Below are 11831 nucleotides of genomic sequence, written 5' to 3'. Positions count from 1 at the left end.
TCTTTATGACTTTCTGTCCTTTAATTTTCTTGAAAGCCACTTTTTCAGTTCACTTCAAACTTGGCAGGTGTATTGTTGAGGACCTAAGGAAGTGCAGTGTTGACTGTGAAGTGTTTTGGATGGGGAGTTGCCGAGACCCTAACCCTGATACCATAACTCTAACAAAATTAATCCTCACATTAACTGTCATGTCACATAAACTGTGAGGTCATCAGAACGTTGCTTTGAATCCAGATGAACGGTGACAATGTCACCGGCTTCCTGTGATGTTGGGTGATATATTCTGCGACATTTACAACTAAACATTATCTTGTATTATCAAGTCTGTGAGGTGAAGAGCTGCAAAAGTTTTTTTCAAAACTTCATCGTTCTCCAACGCCCTGGACACAAGAACCTTGAGAAAGGAATCCAGCAGCGTGAGCTCAAGAAGCACACAGTACCGGTACAGGAAACTGGCCCCCATCTCCCAGGTGGATGAAACCCTGTTTGGGAGCCTAGAACCACAACCACCGGCCAAAGACAGAATCTCCATGGCCAAGTCTCAAAGAGAGATTGTTGAAATTGTCACCATTGACGATTTGAAAAAAAGAAGATGCCAAATGGAGAGACAGCAGGTCCGAGAGAACCAGGAGATAAACCTGCAAATGAACCTGAAAGATCTCAAGGCCTCAGAGAAGAGAAGAAAAACTCAGCGGAGTCTGCAGATGGAGGTCATGCAGATCAATGCTGAGACAGAGCGGGCCAAGAAGCAGAGAAGAGAGCATACAAAACTGGAGCAGGAGGAGGTGGCACACCTGAAGGCAGAGCAGGATGAGATCGGTGCTTGGAAGATCCAGGACATTACTGACAGAGAATGGAGGAGAAAACAGAGAGAGCTGGCTGTGAAGAAAGCTCAGGAGGAAGCTGTGCTGAGGGCAACCGTTAGACAGAAACAGGAGGAGGAGAAGCTTCGTGAGAAAGCACTGCTTCATGCTGAGATCCAGCGTGCCTTCATTCAGCAACAGATGAGGGAACGTGAGCTCTCAGACATAGCAAGGCGCAGACAGAACTTCAAGGACACTGATCAACTGGTCCAAGAAGACCTGCTAAGACATATGTGCCTCAATGACATAAGGGAGGTGAAGCTGGTGGAGCACAGGGCCATAGGAATCCCTGAAAAATACTGCAGGAATGTGGCCGAATTTCCAAAAACCTGCACACAGAATCTGCAGTATCAGAAACAGCAGAACCTGCCAATTAGGTATAAACAGACCAGTGAGTCTGACCTGAGGTCAACCCGCCTCCCACCCATTTTCAAACCAGTGAAACCCACTGTCTGCAAGCTCCAGAGCGCCTCTGCAGCATCATCAATCACTCGCCTCCTCCCACCCATCTGAGAGACACAGAGGTCCAGAAACTATTGATCTGGACCAGTCTGATCCTCCCTGTCCTTGTCCTTGTGTTAAAGTAATTGTTTATATGCAATTATTTTCCAACATTATAATAATCAGTTAAAATCAATCAATCAATCAAAGTACTTTAACGATCCCAAAATTAGACTAAAAATAAAATAGCACTCACACATTAATGCATCAGTATTAATAATTACGCTAATATAATACCTAATAATATAACAGTCACAGGGGGCATTTTTATCTATTATGAGTACCTTCACTTTTAATGCTTGAATTACATTTACTTGATAGTTCTGCTGTAATTTTTACTTGAGTAAGTTTTAAATGCAGAATTACTACATGTAATGGAATATTATTCCATCATGAAATATAGTTACTTTTACTTAAGAAATGATCTTCTTCTATCATTTGAGAATTTATATTGTGCAGAACAGTTACCAGGAAATACAACACTGTCTGTGAGCTATCGTGTCAAATAACCGGTTCTTTGCGGGAAAACCTTTTATTTTGAAGAACTCAGAAAGGAAGTGTTGCTGGCAGGACACGAACAACCGGATCGTGGTGAGGTGGAAGAGCTGACAGAAATGGCAGATTTGTCGTTGTATTTAACTAGTGTCAACGTTTCCCTGGGACAAACTATGGAAACTGAAAAGGTTAGTCCGTGTGATGCAACTTTCACCACTTTTCGAGTTTGCAAATGATAAGTCAAAGACTTGTTTGTATATCAGCTAATTACTTCCTCAGCTGATAAGCTAGCTAACAGTCAACAAACAAAGTAACGTTAGCTCAAGTAAGCTAACTAACGAACCAGTGTTTTGTTCTGGTAACAGGGTTTTGTCAAAGACTTGCGGTGATGGACTTTTCTTACCTCCACCTGTAGCTACACTACATTTGGAGATGAATAACACAACCACACATGACGTTATTTACATGATTTAGTAAGGAAAGTTTGCTGTTTTTTATTTGTTACTTGTATTTTCTCTGGTATGTGTTCCTCACACATTTACAAATCGAACAACACTCAGCAAACATGCTGTAATAATCACGGCGATGAGATTATATACATATTGCCTTTGACTGTCAGAGTCCAGGAGGGTCGACAGACTTTGAGAGTGTGGAGATGGGAGACTCTGCGGGGGGTCGGGGGAGGGTGAAGGTTCCCCGGAGGACCATCTACTTTGCCAGCGGAGAGACCATGGAGGAGTACAGCACTGATGAAGAGGAGGAAGAAGAGGCTCCCGTGAAGAAAGATGTCATCACTGTAGACCCGGTAGGCTGAGAACAAAAGGTTTTACAGTCATTGTACTGAAATCATCAAGATTTTATAGACACTGAAACAGCCTCAGATCAGACCAGTCCTGTGGTGTTTGGTGTTTGCATGACAGAAATGGCCGATCACTTGCAAATCCATTCCTCTCAAAACTTAACTCCTTAAAAAGTCTTAATATATGCATTTCACTTACTATGTAGAAGGGGTTGACCGTGATTTACAATGTCTGTGGTTTGAGTCCAGGGAACTTTGTTGCATGTCTGTCCCCACCTCTCACTACCCTCATTTTCTGTCATCTAACTACAGTCAACTCTGTAATCCAACCTTCCATCCATTATCTATACCGCTTATCCATACAGGGTGGCAGGGGGGCTGGAGCCAATCCCAGCTGACATTGGTAGAGGGTGGGGTACACCCTGGACAGGAAGCCAGTCTATCACAGGGCCGACACATAGAGACAAACAACGAATGCCCAAAGAGCCTTAACCTTGATCTTTAGTGTTTGACCAGCACATGTGTGATTTAATTGTCATGTTTCTCTTCATATGTATTTTAGACTAAATTGACGTGGGGTCCATATTTCTGGTTCCACATGTGGAGAATGGCCACCTCCACCATCTCAGGTAAAGTAGCACCATAAGATCTGTCATTCATCTTTTTTTACTTGTCATCAAAATCCTGAAACATCATGAGTTTTGAGAATGTGCTATATTTCAAGTGTTTGAAGTTCACTTGTATTGAATATGTGTGTGTTTACTGCAGTGTGTGACTACATGGGAGAGAGACTGGCCTCTCTTTTTGGCATCACTTCTCCTAAGTACCAGTATGCTATCGATGAGTACTATCGTATAAAGAAAGAGGTAGTATGCACGCACACGCACACACACACACACACACACACACACACACACACATACACACACACACACACACACACAGAGCTTTAAGCCTCCTATGTCAGTCTCATATTAAATACGAGTAAAGTCGGGGCAGGGGCAGGAGAAAGAACACAAACCTTAACTTTCAAATATCAAGTATTAAACGCTTCACACACTGTTCTCCTGTAGGAGGAGGAGGAAGAGGAGGAGAACCGTCTGGCTGAGGAGGCGGAGCATCAGATTGCAGAGCAGCGCAGAGGCGAGCAGGATGCTTCTCATCCTGCTACTGTGGAGCAGCCGGAGGCGTCTGGAGCATCCTTTGTAAACATCAGCTTTGAGCTTGAACCTGAGTCTCCTCTCAGTGCCTCAGACACCAACAGAGTCCCCTCCCCTCTTCCCTCCTGAAACCTGACCCTGACAAACCTCAAACAATCTTATATTTCTATTGGGCAAAACCTTAATTACTTAGCTGTATAGATTAATAATATTGTTATTTTTCTATGTTATTTTATAAAAAGAGATCTTTGCAGGGATACCTTAAAAGGGCTTTGGAAGTGGCTGCACTTACCTGTGAATGTAAGTTTATGTACAGAGTGCAAACATATGCAAGACAGAGACATGTAATTTAAATATTTGTAGACCAGACTGGGACAGCGATCAGCTCACTTTAGTTTTTTCATCTATACATGGTGTGGGAATTCATTTGCAAAGTGTAGTAGAGCTGGATAGTTTTTGACTTCCAAGCTGAACAAATAACCAGGTAGTGATGACATCAGTAACCAGAGCTGCTGTACTTAGTTTTCCCGGGGGAATATATTGATCTCTTCATTTCGGCCTGTTGTTGCCATATAGCCATGTCTGGAATAAAGAAATATAGCAGCAGCCTACAAGTTTAATTAGTTATGAAGAGGATTCAGTGGCTTTGACTTTTCTTATGACAAGTATTTCAAAAATAAGGCCTAAAAACATCTGCTGAGAAAATGCCAAGACTTCACAGAAAACATACCAGTTTTGAATCTTTGAGTTTCATCAGAACAGTCATGACTGCCCGTCCACCTCTGCCCTCTATTAAGTAGTCCATGAATGCTACTGTACCTCCTGGCTGTTTGAGCTGGACATATGTAACATCTGGATTTCCTGTGAATGAATGGTCCAATACATGCAGATATGTTTGCCTTGGATCACTGTGTCAGGGCCAAACTAAGGGCTGGTTAATACAACAGCTCATTTATTAAGGTATAATGTGGTATAATGGTGTAAAGTGCTCCAATGACTATAATCTTCCAACATCTTGAGTCTTGGCGTAACTGGAGCTACTGTGCATCAGTTGACTTCAGCATGAAGCCGCAGTCTGTTGTTAAAATTGACTTCAACACTAACCTCAGAAAATTTGCTAGTGGCTTCCTTTACTTTCTTTTTGTCACAATGTAAATGTATGTGTCTCTGTGAAGATACTTGAAAGTGTTTAAAAACAAACAACTTGCATGAAGTACTAATTGTTGTGCTAAAATGAAACAGGCTATGCAGCTAATGGAGATTCAGTAGTAAAATCAATATAGTCCAAATCTTAGAAAATCCACCAGTACTCAAATTCATTGATGATTGGGAAGTAGAGTTGGTCACATACACAGATAGTACCTTCATGTGTGTTGAGAGTTTATTCTGTAAGTGTCCTTGCCTGAGCTGTCAGAAGCTTCTTATTAATTATTTTTATCCACTGATGTGGCTGTGTGGAGCAGGGACAGGCCTTAGATCTCCTTATAAAGCAGAGCAGAGCCAAGCAGCAGTGTGTGTCAGGAGTAAACCAGACACACACACACACTGCAGTCCTCTGCTTTCTCATGATCAACTTGTAAGACATTTTTCACTGCTCTTTTCAGAATGATCCAATGAGATTTTTCAGTGGGCTACACTGTAACTGAAATACCAGCATATCTGACCAAACAATGTTCAGCATGTTAATAATACGTGGTAGGTAAAGGTCTTTCACTACAGTGGTCACCAGTGGATATTATTCATGCTTTTATGTGTAAAAAAAAAAAAAAAGGGTCAACATATGCAAAAACTAAATGCTAAATGAATCTGTAAATACGTATTTATATTTTCTGTGTCAATAAAACTTTTAAACATTCAAAAATAATGGTTTTGCAGCTTTTATTATTATTCTAATGAAGTTCTTCTCTAGTTCCTTATTTGTTTATGGGTTTAAATAACCTTTGATTCTCCAGGTCTTAAGGCCCAGCCGCATACAGTACATGTTGTTTGTTCATGAAACATCACAACATGGTCTATACTCACCTGCAACATACAACATTATTTCCACCACTAATGGTGAAAGTCAAAATTTGGACACACTCCTCTTTAAAGGGATAAAACTATGCAACAAGAAGTGTATTCTATTGACTGATGAAGACTGGTGAAGTGGACCATTAGATGAAATTATTTTGTCACTCATACTGATCCCAATATCAACAATAAACAGATTGTTTTGAAATGACTTTTTTTTCTTGTGCATTTTAACCTGTAGCCGAATTATTTTTTAAAAATCACGTTCAGACTAAAAAACCAGAAACTTTACTGAGATCAATATCAAATCAAATCTCATACTTAACCACACATGAACCAGAGTGAGTAGTAAAGTCTTTTACTGCTTCTGCTATGAACAACTTTTTTTTTTGCCAAGAACCAAATTTGAAGTTATAACCACTGTAAACAAAGCACTGATATATTTTGTTTAATGTGAAACATTTAGTCACTTGGCTCTGCTGCTAAATGCTCCACTATCGTCTCTCTCTACTTGTCTGTGTGCTGTTTGGTGTTGAGCAGGTGGTGCACTGTGGGTTTATACGTTTCCTGCTGCAGCCAAAAACAATCTGTGAGAGGTGAGTGAACAAAAAGAATCAAGTTGCAGGATGGAAAATCAAAACAATGAGCTGAAACACACTAGAAAACTTTGTAGAGCTGTTGTGGAGTGTCCCCGTTCACATTACACAGTCATTCGATCCACTGTATTGATTTCAGTGTTAATCACAGGATGCTTTCATTAGGCCTATACCAAGAAAAATGACACATTTAGGCGTCGTCAGAAAAGGAATGAAAAGGAAACATTTATTTTAAAAACATGTATATTAGAGCTTCTTTACAGGAAAACATAACAATATTTACACAACGCAACCTGCCTCACTTCTCTTTTTCTGTCCACTTCTTTTCACCCCCTCCTTCCATTCGTTCATTCATTTCAAGGTTTTCACAGTTTCCTTGTTAAGTTCCAACATATCCAGAGGGACCTGAGTCAGCAGGTAAAGGTTCAACGTCCTGCTGACACTTCAAAAGGACGTCGTGTTTGTTACTGTTGGGAATGAAATCTGTGAAACTCAAAATCGTCCTCAGGTGTCATCAAGGTCAGCTGTGTTACTGTTGTCGTTGTCATTAGCAACCAGCACTTCTCTGTTCTCATAGGTCCAGAAGCCGTTGAGGTCGATCAGGATGCTGGTGACGGTATCGCCCTGGCAACTGTTTACCAAATCCTGGAGTGTGATTTTATATGGGTCTTTAGGCTTCACCATGTCAAAGATCTCATCCTGAGGAGAAACAGAGATCACAATGTATCAACCACAAAACATGTCTCAGTTTGGTTTGACTGTAAACACACAGCACAGCTTGGTCGAACATTTTGCCGCAACAGTGAACATCTCGCATTGAAAAATTTGCGTTGTGTTTGTACAATATTTACCTTGACATCCTGGAAGGAGACAGGCTCCTGACCGTGCAGCTTCATCTGCTCCTGAATGGCCTGAAGTTGAAAACACAAAGGTCTCATGAAACACTGACACAACACAGTTCAAATACAGTGCAAATGTGTGTGTTGCATGCATGGACACCCACAGCAGTGCAAACATGTACTATTTGAATGTGTGCATTAGTGTGTGTGTGTGCAGCTGATACCCTGAAGAAGTAGTTGAGAGAGAAGACATTGAGGTATCCTTGATTCTCCATATCCAGAAGTTTAAATATATACTGTAATGCTGCTGGCTCCTTCCTGTTTTCCAAGGCCAATACAAAGTCTAGATAGGTTTTATAGTCCTGAGAAAAAAGAAAAGACAGAAACACGATTATCTACAGTTAAATATCCAACTTAGACCCAACACACTGACGTCGATTTAACTATCACCTAATATGCAGGGAAAAGAGATCCAGACCTTATAATTCTCAACATTACAGAAGTGTCATTAAATGAGTGTGTCAGCTGCCCAGAGAGGACACACTGACTTCACTCAATGAGCAGCTGAAGATTAACTTTATGTGTTTGTTTGAGTTGAAAATTAACACATGGACCGCTTAGCAATTAAAAGAAGAGAGGACAACAACATGTGTAACCCATCGCTACATTTACTACTGCTGCTCATGCTGTAATTGACTGTACCATTTCTCCATCATAGGTGAGGTACTCCTGAAACACTCTGTCCAGGAAGACTGAGGTAAGAGTGGCTGTGCCGTAGCGCGACAGCTCCTCTTTGCTCAACATGCCATTGTGGTCTTTATCCAGGTTCAGGTACTGGCCTTCAGAGAGAGACAAGAAAATCCAGAGATGAATGGGCCAAGAGCGACCTATTTACATACAATTTATTTAAATTATAATATAATTAATTTAAAGGTAATGATGTGTTTAGTTTATTGACACTAAAGAATCTAAAGCATCAATTAATACCAGGACCGTTTGATTTGAGACTGGAAACCCAACATTTACACACCATAGACCCGCAGAGCTGATGGGGCTGAGAACCAGTTGGACTCCTGACTCTCCTTCGTTAACTCCTCATCTCTCAACTAGGAGCACAGTGGGAGAGGGAAAAGACGAGTGTGAGAGGTGAAGCAACGGTTTTGGGAGTATTGCTTAGCCACGAATGACCTATGCAATACTGAACCATGTGTAGGAGAACAAGAAAGAAACTCTCGATTCATTCTTATAATGCAACAAGAGAACAGATGGACTATCACAGTTACAGGATATCCTTATAGTTTGACTTTTTTAAAAATGGCTTTTGTCCTTTCACTACCTGTTGGTAATGTAGACAAGTAATAAACTACATAAAGTATTAATGAAGACAAGAGGGGTTGTGAAAAAAAACATTCTACCTCCAACAAGTCATCCAGAAAACTGCAAGCCAATATATCCTGGATTTTAATCTTTCCTGGAAAAAACAAAACAAGAGACACCCTCAGTACGGGAAATGTTGTTGACTGTAAAATCTCTTCCTGTTATAGATATTCCAACTCTCTGAACACACATTAAGATGCTCATGTCCTTCAAAATCACATAAATTGCTCCAAAAATGTGTGATGCTGGAACAACCCAAGGTCCTAAAGGTCAGAAAAGATTATTAAAGCTTCTGATCTGATGAAACAAATCACTGGTTTTTGAAGCATGTTCTGGCTCATACATAATGGTTGCACATTCCAAGAGGACGCTATGCTTCAGTACGTAATGTTGCATGTTTTACTGTTGAAGTTCACAGTGGGGTACAGTCTCACCGGTTCGGAGCGGATCGAGGAAGAAAAAGAACTTGCGAACAGCAGTGCAGACGTAGAAGGAGTAGAAGGACTTCTCCAGGCCGTCCAGCTGAGGCAGAGTCGGGATGAGCTCCAGGATGTAGTTCTCCAGATCCTACACAGACGGAAGAGTGTGACCTTTTCCTTGCAGTTTAAATATCAGTACAACTGCATAGTATGACTCTGCCACTAGCTGCTATTGTCTTCATGCAATGAAAACTTTGTGTATATCACTTAAACTGTTATTTGTGGTTCCTGATGCGTACCGATTCTCTGAGGTAGCCCTGTCCTGCCACATCATACAGACTCAGACCTATCCGGGTCTGATGCAGCCACACTAGAAGCCGAGAGAACAGACATGAGCAACAGTCAGTGACAAAATAAATAGAATAAATAAAAAGAGTCAAGATGGGAACAAGAAAGCAAAGAAAGTGAGGATGCAAACCTTTCCTCATGACATAGTTAAAGAACTGCATGATGGAGATTCTGCCATAAGGGTCACTGTGGAGCAGCTTGGCGTACACTCTGGCTGTGAAGAATTTTCTGAAGGAAAAGAGAGAAGAACAAAAAGGCTGTTACTTCATGATGTCCCCTTTTTACATCTGCCATTAACATGTTCACCCCACTCGACACAGAATTATCTTAGCTGGACTTTTTTCAAGATTCGATTTTTCTCTGTTATAGACATCAATGTCAGATTTCTCTTTCCCCTGCCACAGGGAAAACATTACTTCCTTTAAATGCAAACCCTTTAAAGTAATATAATATGAGTCCACTTCCTGGTTCAAAAGTTAATTTTCATTGCCCCAGACTGCATGTGTAGCTTGGGTTGTTTGATTTGACTGAATACGTCTCTGACAACCTCCAGAAGTATTTTGTATGATCACATTTTCAATTCAATTAAAATGTGTTTTTGCCTGATCTGAATAAACAGGTATACCATCAGCCAAGACTCATTAATGCCAGGCGGATATAAAGTCAAACTGCCAAGCGAATTTTCCAGAAACAACCTTTGATCAAGGATGAATCAACCGTGCGAACAAAAACACACATGCCAGTTAAAGAAAACAGGTGTGTGTGGTTTTATGCAAACTGTGCCGCTGCCAGTAAACCCATACTTCCTGTTACTTACTTGCATTTAGGCCCAGCCTTCTCTCCCACCTGCAGGTAGGCTTCATAGCTGATCATGGCCTCCTCTCCACTCACTGGAGGCACCTGGTGCTTATCAAGCAGGAACCACAGATTCTACAGAGAATAGACAGAAAGATAAGAAGATAAGAAGACAGCTAAGTAGATACCAAATAACAAACATACAGTGCTGTTATTCATGCTCAAGTAAGTCCTTATACTGAGTCTGTGTGGGTGTGTGTCATTTACCTGCAGTTCCTCATTATCCAGCAGTTCTCTGCTTTTCCTCTGAAGGAAGACGGCTCTGGATTCTTCTCTCAGCTTCTGAAGTAATACTTCATCCTCAGCTGGTAGCTGCAGAACATCATCACCACCACCATCATCATCATCATCATCATCAACATCAACAACAACATAAGTTATTTTTCTTCTATACACCTTCATCAATAAACACCTAGCCTGTGTGATTAAATTATAATTTCACTGATTTGCTTTGTTCTGGTTTCATATATTAAAAGACATATATATATATATATATATATATATGTATGTATATCTAAACATAAAGTACCCTGTAATACAGTAGCTTGTCTGACATTATCTTGTAGTTGCATTATTAGGGAACAAAATCTAAGAGTTTATATATCTTGCCCCTTGAACTCTCTTTTTTTTCCTTTAAATTGAAAGAAGTAGTTTATTTAGTGCTACAGATCCTGCCAGGGAATTTAGTTACGGTAGAATTTAGTTCTCTGTTGTACCATAACACAATCCAAATTACATGAATGACAACAGTTGTCAATGGGTTTACAAATATCACGTATTTGAATAATACCCTATAGTAGAAACGTGGGATGTTCTTGTAGGATTCGTCTTTGTCTTTTCCTCCCCTCCACTCTGTGTAATATTTGGTGAACAGCTCAGTTTCTTCTGCTTTTTTTTCCTCGTCGTTTCTCTCGTCTGTACAGTAGCAGGAACATGAAAAAAAAAAACACACACAAAAAAACAACAAAAAATCAAAGTCAGTTAAATGAAAGGTATCTGGTTAGTGTAAATGTAAATGTTGATTTGGCTAAGTGACTGTGGCTCGATAAATTAAATGTAAAGTGAATTAGCTAGCTAACGCTAGCCAAAGTTTACAATTTTGTTTACCTTTTTTGGCGTTAGCTAGCCTCCTTTTCAAAATATCCGACCAGTGAGGTTGTTGCTCTTTAGCCATACCTGCTCCGAAGTTGACCTAATGTTTCATCGGTGAAACGTTTCTAACTCAATATATAGTATGAAAATGACTTGTGTACAAAAGTAGCTAAGCTACCGTAACGTCAAGTTGACACAATGAACGAAAATACAATTTCTGGTTGGATTTCAAAATAAACTCCTACCGCCATATAAGAAACACAGGCAGCAAAGTAAATAAAATATAATAAGATTTTGGCATAGTAACATTAAATAACAGTTGCTATCATATCAAATCAAATCAAATATTCATTGTTAAGTCATCATCAACAAAATTAAGTAAAGGAAGAAAATTCAACGTTAAGTGCAAATGATCAGTTAAAGTAACACAGCGTACGTAAAGCACATTATGTATAATTTAAATTATGTGCGACTGGT

At 40.1% G+C, this 11831-nt stretch overlaps 2 protein-coding genes across 2 annotated transcripts; one reads left to right on the top strand and one right to left on the bottom strand.

The window, feature by feature from the left end:
• The first annotated feature begins 1921 nt into the window (after positions 1-1921).
• fam177a1 (family with sequence similarity 177 member A1) lies at positions 1922-5668 on the top strand. Its single transcript, XM_071471467.1, has 5 exons — positions 1922-2047; positions 2479-2664; positions 3221-3287; positions 3427-3524; positions 3732-5668. Exons 1-5 carry the CDS (start codon positions 1979-1981, stop codon positions 3945-3947), a joined length of 636 nt encoding a protein of 211 aa, XP_071327568.1. The 5' UTR covers positions 1922-1978; the 3' UTR covers positions 3948-5668.
• A 956-nt stretch (positions 5669-6624) lies between these two features.
• Positions 6625-11551, bottom strand: ppp2r3c (protein phosphatase 2, regulatory subunit B'', gamma). The gene is made up of 13 exons (XM_071471463.1): positions 11370-11551; positions 11053-11177; positions 10470-10574; positions 10225-10337; positions 9538-9635; positions 9359-9429; positions 9075-9207; positions 8679-8734; positions 8294-8369; positions 7966-8102; positions 7488-7625; positions 7276-7335; positions 6625-7123 (listed from the first exon to the last, which is right to left on the bottom strand). The coding sequence occupies exons 1-13, from the start codon at positions 11434-11436 to the stop codon at positions 6929-6931; spliced, it is 1374 nt and encodes a 457-aa protein (XP_071327564.1). The 5' UTR covers positions 11437-11551; the 3' UTR covers positions 6625-6928.
• Positions 11552-11831: the final 280 nt, after the last annotated feature.

The sequence above is a fragment of the Trachinotus anak genome, unplaced genomic scaffold, assembly GCF_046630095.1.
Source record: "Trachinotus anak isolate AG129_WGS33_773 ecotype Australia unplaced genomic scaffold, CSIRO_AGI_Tana_v1 ptg000033l, whole genome shotgun sequence".
NCBI lineage: Eukaryota > Metazoa > Chordata > Actinopteri > Carangiformes > Carangidae > Trachinotus > Trachinotus anak.
This window is presented reverse-complemented; position numbering and strand designations above follow the sequence as displayed.